Raw genomic sequence first — 14,695 nt, 5'->3', positions numbered from 1 at the left:
AACTGTCATCGTCATAAGCCCCATTTGTTGACCTTCTACTACATTTTGCCTAGCATATATGTGATACTTTATATTAAACCCTCTAAGATACTATTAATCCCATTTTACAAGTTAGGAAATTAAAGCTAAAACTCACCTGACAAGCCGAATTCAAACTCAGGACCCAAATAATTTGGAATCACCATGCTAGGTTATTACCCTAGTAAAAAGCCTATTCACCCACAGGGCGAAATCACATTATAGTGTTATAAATTATTAACGAGGAATATGGGACATTGAGCCTGGCTTCTCAGACATTTCATAAAGTCAGGAGTTACGAACTGCTTGCACTCACGTGACATAGATGCCAATTCCCGGGGCATGTAGCCATCTGTGCCCATCTGGTGCCATACTCCTGTAGCAAAATGATACCTCCAGAGTTCCCTGAAGAGAGGATAGTCTTCATTATCAGGCCCTCCCGATTCATCATAATCTGGGTTATAACCTCCAAACACATATAGGTTGGTATTATCTGCCACGCAACGATGTCCACTTCGTGCTGGTGGAGGTCTGTGGCCTAGGAGAGAAGAGGACAGTTATCCACAGGTGTCCTACCAGTTTAAAAGCACAAACAAAATTAGGTAACAACCATTTTAGCCTTAAAAGGGGATCAGGAAAGATTTATAACATGGATATACTTCTTATTTGTTTAGATTTATAACATGTATATACTTCTTAATAATACTTCTTATTCACATACACTACTTAAGATTTTAAGGAGCTAGTCTCTACTTCTATTTTTTATGACTACCTTCAGATTTTGATAACTGTAAAAAGCATGATAAATTCAAGAAAATGGCTGACAACTTGAAATTTTCAAGAAAAGAAGGAGGAAAGGTTTAATAATCCAAAAGCTAACAGGACAAGTTTTCTTATTTCCTTAGAGGAGAAAAAAACACAGGCCAACTAAATTAAACTGTGAATATTAGAGAACTAAATAAATATAATCACGAATATGAATGAGTCATGTATAAATAAAAATACACACACATAAAATCTATGATTTTTCCACAAGATATAATTATACACTTAAAATGAAAACTGGCTGTTAAGGAGTTACAGTAAAATTTTGACTTTAAATAACATCCCGGATATTATGGTGGTTAACAAAGAATCTCCTTATATTTATCTCAGAGAGCATCTTTCGTCCTATTAAGAGCTTTACTAAGAAAAGCTATTTCTACAATTTAAATTTGAAAGTGTCCTGAAGTCTAAATTATATCAACTATTTTTTTTTTTTGAGACCAAGTCTCACTCTGTCACCCAGGCTGGAGTGCAGTGGCGCAATCTCAGCTCACTGCAAACTCTGCCTCCCAGGTTCAAGCGATTGTCCTGCCTCAGCCTCCCAAGTAGCTGGGATTATAGGTGCCCGCCACCATGCCCGGCTAATTTTGTGTTTTTAGTAGAGACAGGGTTTCTCCATGTTGGTCAGGCTGGTCTTGAACTCCTGACCTCAGGTGATCCGCCTGCCTTGGCCTCCCAACGTCCTGGGATTACAGGCATGAGCTACTGCGCCCGGCCTCAACTAGTTTACTAAAAATTACTTCAAGGTTATTTTAGATTAAAAAAAAAAAAAAAACTTTATTGTAATTTCTTTTATCCTTAAAATGTTTATACCAATCTATACAAACCCTTGCCTAACTTCAGAACCAAAGATGCTTAAATACATATTGGATGGAATAAGAAGCTACTATAGTTGTGACCCTAAAGATGAACATACTTTTTTATGTTGGTAATAGATACTAGTATAAAGTTAATATTTAGGACAACACTAGACACCTAATAAACATGTTATACATTTATTACCAACCTAATACAAGCCTTCTATATTTACTTTTTAAAATCAAAATCCCACTTTCTAAGGTTATATTTTTAAATAAGAGCTGAAATTGTGCACAGATTGAGAGCAATAAAAAACAATGAATCACTGAGTCACTGATGTCCAACCTGTTAGTCGTGTTTGAAAGTCTTTGATGGTTCCTTACCACTGAAGCACCAAGTCCCCTGCCCAACATGTTAGAGCTTTTCTCCTACTAACCTTGTCCTACTGTCAATTTCTCACACTTCTCTCTGCTTGGAAAGCCCAGAGTTCCTCCCTTACACCTTGGCCTAGTCTACCTACCTACCCATCAATCCCTACTTGTGGAAATACCTAAGTCTAGTGTACACCACCCTTTTCATCAACTGAACCCTTCCAGTTCAGTACCATACTACTCATATATTAGCGTATACATGTACAATTAATAAGATCACACCTTAACTATGTAAATACATGAATATCAGGCAAACTATAATCAGTTGGCAAATTTACTGAGCTATGATTTACCTTAAATGAAGAACTCAATTTCTCTTTTTAGGACTCTTGAAACAGAAAGTGTGGTGTGGAAGAAAAAATAAGAGCTCCTATAAATGTCTAAGTTTGAATCCAGGATCTTTCTAATTGCTACTTTGAGCAAGTCACTGACCCTCACTTAGTCTCAGCTTCCTCATTTGCATATTGGGATATTATTACTGCACTTCAAAGATTTGTTAGATTTGTCATGTTGAAATGTTTATTGGCTTATACATGTAACTTTCCAGGAGGCTTTGAGCTATTTGAGGGAAAAGGAATACATTTGTATTTACCTTTCTATAACCAAGCCTCGGGCACACAACAAACACTAAATAAATGGGGAATCAACTTATTTGGCATTTAATTTTTTCTACACATTTTGTCAGTTTGTTTTTCTTTTCCAAATAGATTATAAGCTCCTCAAGGGCAAAGGTCATGTATAATAATTATCCTGTATCACCCACAACACCTAAAACAGTTAGTACCTAAAACAGGTACTAAAAGTTTGGTTGACTTTAACTTCAGGCCAAAGTAAACAGTGACAGGGAAGATTAAAACAGTGTCTAACTCTCAGTGGACTTTGGTATTATTATGCCTAACAGATACATGGTTTAAGGAATGGGTGTTGGATTATGCAATGTTCTTCTCAAGACACAAATGCTTCTTTCTAAGAATTAGCAAGACAAATTCAAAGAAGAAATCTAACAGAGTTGCTATGGTCAGCAGACAGGAACTCTAAAAATCTCTGTCATTTGCTGTATTACCTGAAGCCAATAGATAATTTTTAAAGCTGCTTTTGGGCAAATATGAAAAGAAATGCAGTCTATTCTACATTTTCTCTAAATGGCTGTACAGCAGGGAAGGTGATGTTATAAGTTTATTGCCAACTATCTCTGTGACAAATACAATTCACATGTATTACACAGTTCAGGGGTCTGTGAAAAGACGGTTTTGTATTTCTCTACTCACTCACTCAGGTCAAAAATATTGGGCCAGGCACTGTGGCTCACACCTGTAATCCAAGTACTTTGGGAGGCCAAGGCGGGTGGATGACCTGAGGTCCGGATTTTGAGACCAGCCTGGTCAACATGGTGAAACCCCGTCTCTACTAACAATATGAAAACTAGCCAGGTGTGGTGGCGGGCAGGTGTAATCCCAGCTACTCGGAAGGCTGAGGCAGAAGAATTGCTTGAACCTGGGAGGTGGAGGTTGCAGTGAGCCAAGATCGTGCCACTGCACTCCAGCCTGGGTGACAAGAGCGAAACTCCGTCTCAAAAAAAAAAGTTATTATTGGATGCTGGCTATGGGCTAAGTACCATGTACTGTGCTAGGTGCTGGGGATACAGTGATAAGGCAATGACTACCTCTGTCCTCGGGAGCTTACAGTCCAGCCTGCACAGCCCAAGTCAGTAGCCATGAGCCATAACATATGGCTCCTGAGCACTTGAAATGTGGGTGGTCCAAACTGAGCTGTGCTTTACATGTAAAATACTCACTGGATTTCAAAAACTTAGTACCCAAAAATGAATGTGAAATTATTAGTTTTCATATTGATTGTATGTTGAAATGATATTTTTAATATACTGGGTTAAATATAAATATTAAAATTAATGTTACCTGTCTGTTTTACTTTTTTAAATGTGGGTACTGGAAAAATTTAATTTTGTGGTTCACCTATTTCTGACACAGTGCTGATCCAGCCCAACTGTTGGCTTCTGTTAATAATTTCACAATCTCTGCAAATCACACTTTTGGGTAAGGAGCATCTAATCAATATTTGATAAATATTAAACATCCTGTCAAGGAATCTCATAGCTGAGAGTAAAAAGGCAACTCCTCATTCTCTCTCGCCAGCAACTACAGATTTCTTTCTCATATTTATAACCCAAGAGTGACTAACATATTAAAAAAAGCAATTCCATTTTGGATAAACCATGGGAATTTGTCTGTCTGGGTTAATGCCACGGAGACTAAGCATTAATTTTTATTAGGTGAAATACAGCATAGGCTCCTCAACCTTGACAAAACTGAAATTGTGTTTCAGGGTCTAAAGTAGCTCTATAAATTCTCCCCCAAATTCTCCATGTGCAAATCCCATTTTCCTAAAAATTACTTGCTGCTAATAAAATCTACCATAGAATTGGTTTACCTGATTCAGGAACTCCCAGTGGAAAATGTAAAAGCAAAAAATTAAAACAGAACCTGTATTCACAGGTAAACACTTAATATCCAGAAGGGAACATGAAGCTAAAGGATTATGTCCCTGTTATGTGGGACCCATCCTCTCTTCCATGTCACAAGGACTTGCTCTTTACCCAGGGAGCAAGCAGGAACTTACGGTAACCAGGGAAACGGGTTTTAGTTTCTAGCCCAAAGGCAGAAAGAAGCTAGCTGTCTGAGATAATGTGACAGAAGGTTAAGTTGTTTCCAGTGTTTTCACTATTACAAATAATATTGTAACAAAGCTTCCTCTACATATATTTGTATGCAAATGTATGAGAATTTCTGGAGGCAAAATTTCTAGGTCAAAGGAATATGCATTTAAAATTTTTATAGAAAAAATAAAAAATACAAAACAAAAATTTTTTAATAGATACAATACTGTTATAGGGCCATACTGCTTTCCAGACAGAATGGACCAATTTCTACTCCCAGCAATGTTATGCAAGCACCTACTTCTTCATGCTTTCTTTAACCTTCTCAAATTTGTGCCAATCTGATGGGTACAAACTGGTGTCAGGTTAATCTGCATTTCCCTTATTTTACTAGTTCACATGTTTATTGGCCCATTTGTATTTCTTCTTTTTGGAACTGCCGGATCATCTCCTTTGCCTGCTTTTTAGATCTATTAGGTTGTCTTCTCACCATTGTGTAATTTTTTTTTCTTTTTCCTTTGAGACAGGTCTTACTCTGTCGCTCAGGCTGAGTGAGACCTACCTGTGGTAACATAATCACAGCACACTGCAGCTTCAACCTCTCTTCCTCAAGTGATCCTCCCACCTCAGCATCTAAAGTAGTTAGGACTATAGGCATGAGCCACCACACCTAGCTACTTCTTTTATTTTTTTTGTAGAGATGAAGCATCATTATGTTGCCCATGCTGGTCTTGAACTTCTAATCTAAGCTCAAATGATCCTACTGCCCCAGCCATCCAAAGTGCTGGGATTACAGGCATAAGCCACCTTGCCCGGCCCCAAATTCTTTATTTTATATGTATTTCTTCCAGCCTGCTCCTTGTCTTTTGTTTACGGCATCTATTAACATACAGAGGTGTTGAGTCTCTCAATCTTGTCTTTTACAGCTCCCTTGTTCTATATTTCATTCACCTCTGCGTCATTATAAAATGATTAAGATATTCTCATTTATTTTGAATAATTTCATGTTTTGATTTTTTATATTCAGAATTTGAATAATCAAAATTTATATTTTTGTGTGTTGTATAAGGTAGGGCTCTAATTTTTCCTCCCAAAAATCAACAGGCTACTGTCCCCAAACCAGTTAAAGAAAGCCACCCCTCCTATACTTATTTGAAATGCCACCTTTATCATATACTAAATCGACATGTTCTAGAGTCGAATTAGGAAAATCCCAATATTCAGGTCTAATCCCCTTGGACACAAAATTTATTGCTCTTTAAGAATATATGAATGTAAATATATATAAACAATATGTAAATATATAAAAGAACATCACAGAAGCTTAAATGCAAAAGCTTGTAAATAAAGTAGTACATAACATTTACTGCTTAGTAAGTCTATTACTTACAAGATGTAGCCACCTACAGATGTGCTAATGAACATTGGTGGGGAGGCCATTTAAAAAAAAAAACTTATTGTTAAAAGTATTCATTAGTTATAAATATCAAACAGCCTAAATGATTAATCAATTTAACTGGTTACTTCTTTCCAAATATAAAGGCCACAATTACCTCTACCACAAAAGACAGGTTTTCTGTTGGACCTAGAAGCCTCAAGGAAAGCCAAGGAAGTTTGATCCAGTTAGCTCTCCCATATCCCTCAAACAGCAGGCAGAACTTTTTACTATTCCCAGAGCCCAAGTTGCTCAGACCAAAGCAATCCATTCACACCAGCCCACAATATTACTTGTTGGTTACATAAGCATCTCCTACCACAGGGCCTCCCAAAGTGCTGGGATTACAGGTGTGAGTCACCATGCCTGGCCCTCATTACCACATTGTTTTAATTATTATAGCTTTGAACTATCTTTCAATATTTAGAACAAATTCCCTTTTGTATTACTTTTTCCCAAAAACTTCTAGTTATTTTTCTGCATTTACTTTTGCAATGAATTTTAGAATGAGTTTGTTAAGTCTATAAAAAGTCCCATGGACAGACAGCATCTTATCCAGGTGATCAAAATTAACATCACCAGTAATGAGGCAAATCAATCAACATCATGTGCAATGAGATGATCACAATATTATTTCAGTGGTAGTCCTGCCAAAAATATATAAGCTGAATGTAACTATGAGAAAATGGGGAGAAACCCAAACAAAGGGACGTTTTACAATATACCTAGTCTGCAACTGTTCAAAAATATCAATGTCAAAAAGACAAATGCTGAGAAACTGTTCAACACTGAAGGAGGCTAAAGATACATGACAACAGAATGCAACACATAATCTCAGATTTTCTACTGCTATTAAAGAACATTATTGGCCCAGCATGGTGGGTCATGCCTGTAATCCCAGCACTATGGGAGGCCGAGGCAGGCAGGTTGCCTGAGGTCAGCAGTTTGAGACCAGCCTGACTAACACGGTGAAATCCTATCTCTACTAAAAATACAAAAATTAGCCAGGTGTGGTGGTGGGCACCTGTGATCCCAGCTACTCAGGAGGCTGAGGCATGAGAATCACTTGAAACTGAGAGGTGGAAGTTGCAATGAGCTGAGATTGCACCAGTGCACTCCAGCCTGGGCAACAGAGTGAGACTCCATCTCAAAACAAACAAACAAACAAACAAAAAGAACATTATTAGGATAGTGGCAAAATAATAATGGCAAAATCTGAAACAAGGTCTTAACTTATATACTAGTATTAATTTTACCCATTATTTATAGGGTTAATAATCAGTGTTGATGCCTAATTTTGATACAGGTTCTACAGTTATGGAAGAGAATGTCTGTTTTTCAGGAGCAAACACTTTGGTACATAGACATAAAGAGATATGGCAAAATAGTGAAACCCTATCTCTACCGACCCCGCCAAAAAAAATTAGCCAGGCATGGTGGTGCATTCCTGTAGTCCCAGCTATATGGGTGGCTGAGGTAGGCTGGAGGATCACTTGAGTGCAGTAAGCTATGATTGCACCCCTGCACTTCAGCCTGGGTGATAGAACAAAACTTCATCTCCAAAAAAAAATAAATTTTAAAAAATTAAAAAAAAAAAAAGAGACCTGCTGGGCTCAGTGGCTCACATCTGTAATCCCAGCACTGTGGGAGGCCAAGGCGGGTGGATCACTTGAGGTTAGGAGTTCGAGACCAGCCTGGTCAACATGGTGAAACCCTGACCCTACTAAAAAAAATACAGGGTGTGGTGGCGCACACCTGCAGTCCCAGCTACTCGGGAGGCTGAGGCGGAAGACTCACTTAGACCCCGGAGGCGGAGGCTGCAGTGAGCTGAGATGGCGCTGTTGCACTCCAGCCTGGGCGACAGGGTGAGAGCCTGTCTCAAAAAAAAAAAAAGAGAGAGAGCAAGACATCATGTCTGCAATTTTCAAATGGTTGAAACAGAAGAATATGTATGTACGTATTGTGTATAAAGCGGGGAAGGGAGAGAGGAGAGGGAGCAGGATAAAGTGAAAGACAAAATAACATTTGGGGAATCTGGGTAAAGGATACAGTAGAAATTTTTTTCCTTTTTTCTTTTTCTTTTTTTTGAGATGGGGTCTCGCTCTGTCACCCAGGCTGGAGTGCAATAGCGCAATCTCGGCTCACTGCAACCTCCACCTCCCGAGCTCAAGCGATCCTTCCACCTCAGCATCCTGATAAGTGCTGGGACCACAGGCGCGCACCACCACGCCCAGCTATTTTTTTTTTTTTTTTTTTTTTGTATATTTGGTAGAGACGGCGTTTCGCCTCGTTGCCCAGGCTGGTCTTGAGGTGGCTAACTCCTGAGTTTAAGCGATCCACCCACCTCGGCCTCCCACAGTGCTGGGATTACAGGCGTGAGCCACCGCGCCCGGCCAGGATACAGGAGAATTTCTACCATTTCTGCAATTTTTGCAATTAAACCGGAAGTTCTAAGGGAATTAAAATTCAATTTTTAAAAAGTCCCTTGAGGATTTTATCTGGGATAACCCATTAAGGAACATAATCCCTAGCCATTTATTCTTGTCTTTTTTGATGTCCATGAGTATAGTTTCTTTTTTTTTTTTTTTTTTTTGAGACGAGTCTCGCTCTGTCGCCCAGGCTGGTGTACAGTGGCGCGATCTCGGCTCACTGCAACTTCCGCCTCCGGGTTCAGGCGATTCTCCCACCTCAGCGTCTGGAGTAGCTGGGACTACAGGCGCACACGACCTCAATCAGCTAGTTTTTTTTTTTTTTTTTTTTTTTCCCGGGGAGGGGTTTTTTTTTGTTTTGTTTTGGAGACGGAGTCTTGCTCTGTCCCCCAGGCTGGGGTGCAATGGCGCGGTCTCACCTCACTGCAACCTCCGCCTCCCGGGTTCCAGCCATTCTCCACCCTCAGGCTCCAGAGTAGCTGGGACTACAGGTACGGGCCACTGTGTCCGGCTTTTTTTTTTTTTCTTCTTTTTTGAGACGGAGTCTCACTCTGTCGCCCAGGCTAGAGTGCAGTGGCGCGATCTTGGCTCACTGCAACCTCCGCCTCCTGGGTTCGAGCAATTCTCCTGCCTCAGCCTCCCGAGTAGCTGGGATTACAGGCGTGGGCCACGACGCCCGGCTAATTTTTGTATTTTTAGTAGAGACTGGGTTTCGTCATGTTGGCCAGGCTGGTCTTGAACTCTTGACCCCAGGTGAACCGCCCACCTCGGCCTCCTAAAGCGCTGGGATTACAGGCATGAACCATGGCACCTGTTCGCCCAGCTAGTTTTGTATTTCATCAAGTTTCATTGTTTTATTGTTTCTTTATTTCTAAGTACTTTATAAATTTCCATACAATTGTAACTAGATACCTCTTTTATTTTGTAATTGGTTGCTGTTAATATATAGGAAGGTGGTTTATTTTTGCAAGTTTAAATTTTGTCCAGCCAATTTTCTGAACTCTAGTATTAGTTATCACGAATTATCTTGAATTTTGTAGGTAGACAATCAGATCATCTGTTATTAATGCCAACTTTAAGTCTTCTTTTCCAATATGTGTACTTCTCTTTTTTCTTTTTTCTGGTCTTCTACTGTATTGGCTGAAAACTCCAGAATAAGGTTGAATAGTGGAGATGACAGTGGACATCTTTGTCTCGTTTTTTTACTTTAATGAGGATACTGGTAAGGTTTTGCCGTTATGTATTATGTTTGCTACTGGTTTCTTATCAATAAATGATACATCATATATGATATTTACTACTGGTTTCTTATAGTATTCTGTCATAAAATAAATCTTCTTTTATCCCTGGATGCGTAAGAATGTTTTCCCTTACCAGGAATGGATGTGGGGTTTATTTATTTATTTTTGAGACAGGGTCTTGCTCTATTGCCCAGGCTGGAACGTAGCAGTGTAATCACTGCTCACTGCAGACTTGACCTCCCAGGTTCAAGCAATCCTCTCATCTCATCCTCCCAAGTAGCTGGGACCACAGGTGTGTGCCACCACGCCTGGCTAATTTTTAAATTTTTTTTAGAGACAGAGTGTTGCCCAGGCTGGTCTCCAACTCAGGCTCAAGAGATCCTCCCACCTCAGCCTCCCAAAGTGCTGGGATTACAGGCATGAGCCACTGTGCGCCCAACACAAAGTTTGTATTCAAATGTAACATACAGAAAAGCACATATGTCATAAGGGTACTGGATGCATTGTAACAAAATGAACACATTAAATATCAAATTTTATTAAATGCTTTATTTAATACAGCAAAGTCACACTTTTTCTTTAAGCCAATTAAAGTAGTAAACTAAATACATTCCACAGATAAGGTCCATTTGATCTTGATTTCTTCTTATTTAGATGTGTCCCTGCAATCTTATGTATTTTTTATTTACTGCTCTTTCTCGCTTTATTTTCCCACTTTTCTGATTTTATTGAAATAAGCTTTCTTTTTTCCCCTACAAAGATCTGTATCTTATTACCCCTAACACTTGCTGAAAAACAAACTTTTATTTTTTAACACTCTTCAGAAAGAACCACATCTGGAAAGACTCGCCTGTTAATGGTGGTTGAGTGAAGATGTGAGGCAGGATCTTTGCTTTTGAAATTTAACTCCTTTTATTGTTAAATATGGCATGCATTAGAATTTACATAAATATAAATGTACAAATTATTATTATTATTTATTTTATTTATTTATTTTGAGACAGAGTTTCGCTCTTGTTGCCCAGGCTGGAGTGCAATGGCATGATCTTGGCTCACCGCCTCCGCCTCCTGGGTTCAAGCGAGTCTCCTGCCTCAGTCTCCCGAGTAGCTGGGATTACAGGCATGCACCACCACGCCCAGCTAATTTTGTATTTTATTTTTCTTATAATTTTTTTTTTGAGATGGAGTCTTGCTCTGTTGCCCAGGCTGGAGTGCAGTGGCACGATCTTGGCTCACTGCAACCTCTGCCTCCTGGGAGGTGGGATTTCACCATGTTGGTCAGGCTAGTCTCAAACTCCTGAACTCAGGTGATCCACCCACTTTGGCTTCCCAAAGTGTTGGGATTACAGGCGTGAGCCACCGCGCCCGGCCTTAAATGTACAAATTATTAAAAAGAGAACACATAACCACCATCCAGCTCAAGAAACACAATACTGCATAAAGTGCTTAATAAATTATTAAAATAGGATCATATCATCATCATCCAGGTCAAGAAACAGAATACAGCCAGCACCCAGAAACCCTTTGACTGCCCATCCTGATCACACCCTCCAACCTCCCTTCACTTCTAGAGTATCCTACTTCCTGATTTTTAGGGCAATCATAAAAATCTGTTGTCTTTTTATAGCTTTATTATACCTAGGTATGCATCTCTAAACAATACTCTTTATTTTGGCCTAGTTTTAAAGTGTATTTGAATAGAATAATATATGTAGAATAACATAGTATATTTTCTCTCCGGGCTCTTTTATTCACAATTATGTTTTTGAGATTCATCCCTGTTCTAGGGGAAAAGAGGTGGTCTGTTCATTTCCCTTGCCAAATATTATTTATTTGTATGAATATATATCACAATTTATTTATCCAGTCTAAGTTGTGTGAAGAGGCATTTTGGGTTGTTTCAAATTTGTGGTTCTTAATGTTGCTACAAACATTTTTGCACATGTTGCAAGTGCACAGGGGCTCGCATTTCTGTTGGCTACAAATCTAAACATGGAATTTCTGAATCTTAATGTATGTAAATCTTCACCTTCATTTGGCAAAGCCAAAATGTTTTCAAAATGGTTATACCACTTTACATATCCAAGGGCAGCATGTGAGAATTCCTGTTGTTCCACATCCTTGCCAATATTTGGTATTGCCATTGTCAGTCTTTTTAATTTAGCAGTTCCTGTGAGTTTGTAGAGCTCTCGTGGTTTTAATATTCATTTCTCTCATTGCAGTGAGGGTGAGTGCCTTTTCATGTTTATTGGCCATTTGAATTTTTCTTTTGGGAAATGCCTGCTGATATGGTTTGGATCTGTGTCCCCACACAAATCTCATGTTCAATTGTAATCTCCAGTGTTGGAGATGGTGGGAGGTGACTGGATCGTGGGGGCGAAGTTCTCGTGAATGCTTTAGCACCATACCTCCTTGGTACTGTAGAGTGAGTGAGTTCTCACATGATCTGGTTAAAAGTGCGATCTGGTTAAAAGTGCGTAGCACCTCCCCTCAACTCCTCTTGGTCCTGCTCCTGCCATGTAAGACACCTGCTCCCACTTTGCCTCTTGCCATGAGTAAAAGCTTTCTGAGGCCTCTCCAGAAGCAGATGCTACCATGCTTCCTATACAGCCTGCAGAACTGTGAGTCAATTAAACCTCTTCTTTATAAAGTACCCAGTCTCAGGTATTTATTTATACCAGTGCAAGAACAGATTAAGAACACCTGCTTAAGCCTCTTACATACATTCTCTCACTGAACTGTCTTTTTTGAACTGAATTTGTAGAAATGTGATATATGCTTGCAATAAGGATCCTGACTTTTCCCCCTATGTATTTCTGTATTATTTGAATTTTTCTTTTAGTAAGTAGATAATATTACACCTGTAAATTTTAAAACAAAAAATTCTAGGACCTTTAGTATAACTCTCAATTTAATTTTAGTTACAGAATGTTATACAGTTGACCCTTGAACAAAATGAATTTGAACTGCACAAGTCTATTTATATGCAGATTTTCCTCTGCCTCTGCCATTCCTGAGACAGCAAGCCCAAGTCCTCCTTTTCCTCTTCCTCCTCAGCTTTCTCAATGTAAAGACAGTAAGGATGAAGACCTTTATGATGATCCACTTCCACTTGATGAATGGTAAGTGTATTTTATTTTTCTTATAATTTTTTTTTTGAGATGGAGTCTTGCTCTGTTGCCCAGGCTGGAGTGCAGTGGCACGATCTTGGCTCACTGCAACCTCTGCTTCCTGGGTTTAAGCGATTCTTCTGCCTCAGCCTCTTGAGTAGCTGGGATTATAGACACCCACCACCATGCCCGGCTAATTTTTGTATTTTTAGTAGAGAGGGGGGTTTCATCATGTTGGCCAGACTGGTCTCAAACTCCTGACCTCGTGATCCACCCGCCTCAGCCTCCCAAAGTGCTGGGATTACAGGTGTAAGCTACCACTCCTGGCCTGGATTTTTCATTTAACCAGAGTATATCTTCAAGTAATTTTATCAAAATGAGGTATGTCACAAACTTTCAGAAATCTTATTTTGACTCCCCACTTAAACATTAGTGAGGCTGGGTACTGAATTGTCTTGAGAATAATTTCCCCTCAGAACACTGAAGGCATTTATCTTCTAGCAAACCATGCTGCAGGTGAGAAATCCATGCCAGTCTGATTTTCAGTTTTGAGTCTATGTAACTTGTTTTCTACCTCTGAAATAGTAAGTACTTTAGTAACGTATACGGAGGTACTTTTTGTTGGTTTGTTTTTGCATTTTTTCCTGTTTGGTCCTTTATACATGAAAGGCGTGCCCTTTATACGTGAAAACTCAGATTTTTTTTTTTTTTTTTTTTTTTGAGTCTTGCTCTGTAACCCAGGCTGGAGTGCAGTGACATGATCTCGACAACCTCTGCCTCCCGGGTTCAAGCAATTCCCTGCCTCAGCCTCCCGAGTAGCGGGGATTACAGGCACCTGCCACCACGCCTGGCTAATTTTTTTGTATTTTTAGCAGAGACAGGGTTTCACCATATTGGCCAGGCTGGTTTTGAACTGACCTCGTGGTTCACCCGCCTTGGCCTCCCAAAGTGCTGGGATTACAGGCCTCCCAAAGTGCTGGGATTACAGCTACCGTGCCTGGCCAAAACTCAGATTTTTAAATTTTCTCCCTTCCATTGTCTGATCTTTCCTTCTGTAACTCCTGTGAAATGGGTAGTTGATCACTCAGATCTATCCTCAAAGGATAATTTTCCTCATGTACTTTCTATCTGTAGGTCTTCTTTAGAGTCTGCAAATTTCCTCTATTTTATTTTTATGAAGAGTAACTGGTCTTAAGTGTATTGTTTAACCCTCCAACTGAGTTTTAATTTCAGCAATCAATTCTTCAATATAAAACTAATTCATTAATCATTACTTTTTATCCATGGAAGCATTTTTTGTTTTGTTTTGTTTTGTTTTTGTTAAGACAGAGTCTCGCTCTGTTGTCCAGACTGGAGTGCAATGGCGCGATCTCATCTCACTGCAACCTTTGCCTCCCAGGTTCAAGTGATTCCCATGCCTCAGCCTCACGAATAGCTAGGATTACAGGCGTGTGCCACCATGCCCAGCTAACTTTAGTATTTTTAGTAGAGATGGGGCTTCACCATGTTGGTTGGCCAGGCTGGTCTTGAACTCCTGGCCTCAAGTGATCCACCTATCTCGGCCTCCCAAAGTGCTGGGATTACAAGTGTGAGCCACCACGCCCTGCCAGGAAGCTGTTTTTTTTTTAATTTATGGATCTAATTCACTCTTGGCTCTGTAAAGATACATTCTGTGATTAGAACTTCCTTAAGTTCCACTCCACTTGTTCATTATCTCTGTTTCTACCACAGGCA

General features: G+C 39.5%; 1 protein-coding gene across 2 annotated transcripts in view; it reads right to left on the bottom strand.

Moving 5' to 3' along the window:
* The window catches only part of KLHDC10 (kelch domain containing 10), a 61,315-nt gene that overhangs the window by 18,549 nt on the left and 28,071 nt on the right, over nucleotides 1-14,695 (bottom strand). For both annotated transcript variants that reach the window (XM_054497263.2, XM_054497264.2), the window contains one exon: nucleotides 335-556. In XM_054497263.2, coding sequence (XP_054353238.1) covers nucleotides 335-556 — 222 coding nt within the window. The remainder of the gene's footprint in view (nucleotides 1-334; nucleotides 557-14,695) is intronic.

Source organism: Pongo pygmaeus, chromosome 6 (assembly GCF_028885625.2).
Source record: "Pongo pygmaeus isolate AG05252 chromosome 6, NHGRI_mPonPyg2-v2.0_pri, whole genome shotgun sequence".
In the NCBI taxonomy this organism is placed as follows: domain Eukaryota; kingdom Metazoa; phylum Chordata; class Mammalia; order Primates; family Hominidae; genus Pongo; species Pongo pygmaeus.
This window is presented reverse-complemented; position numbering and strand designations above follow the sequence as displayed.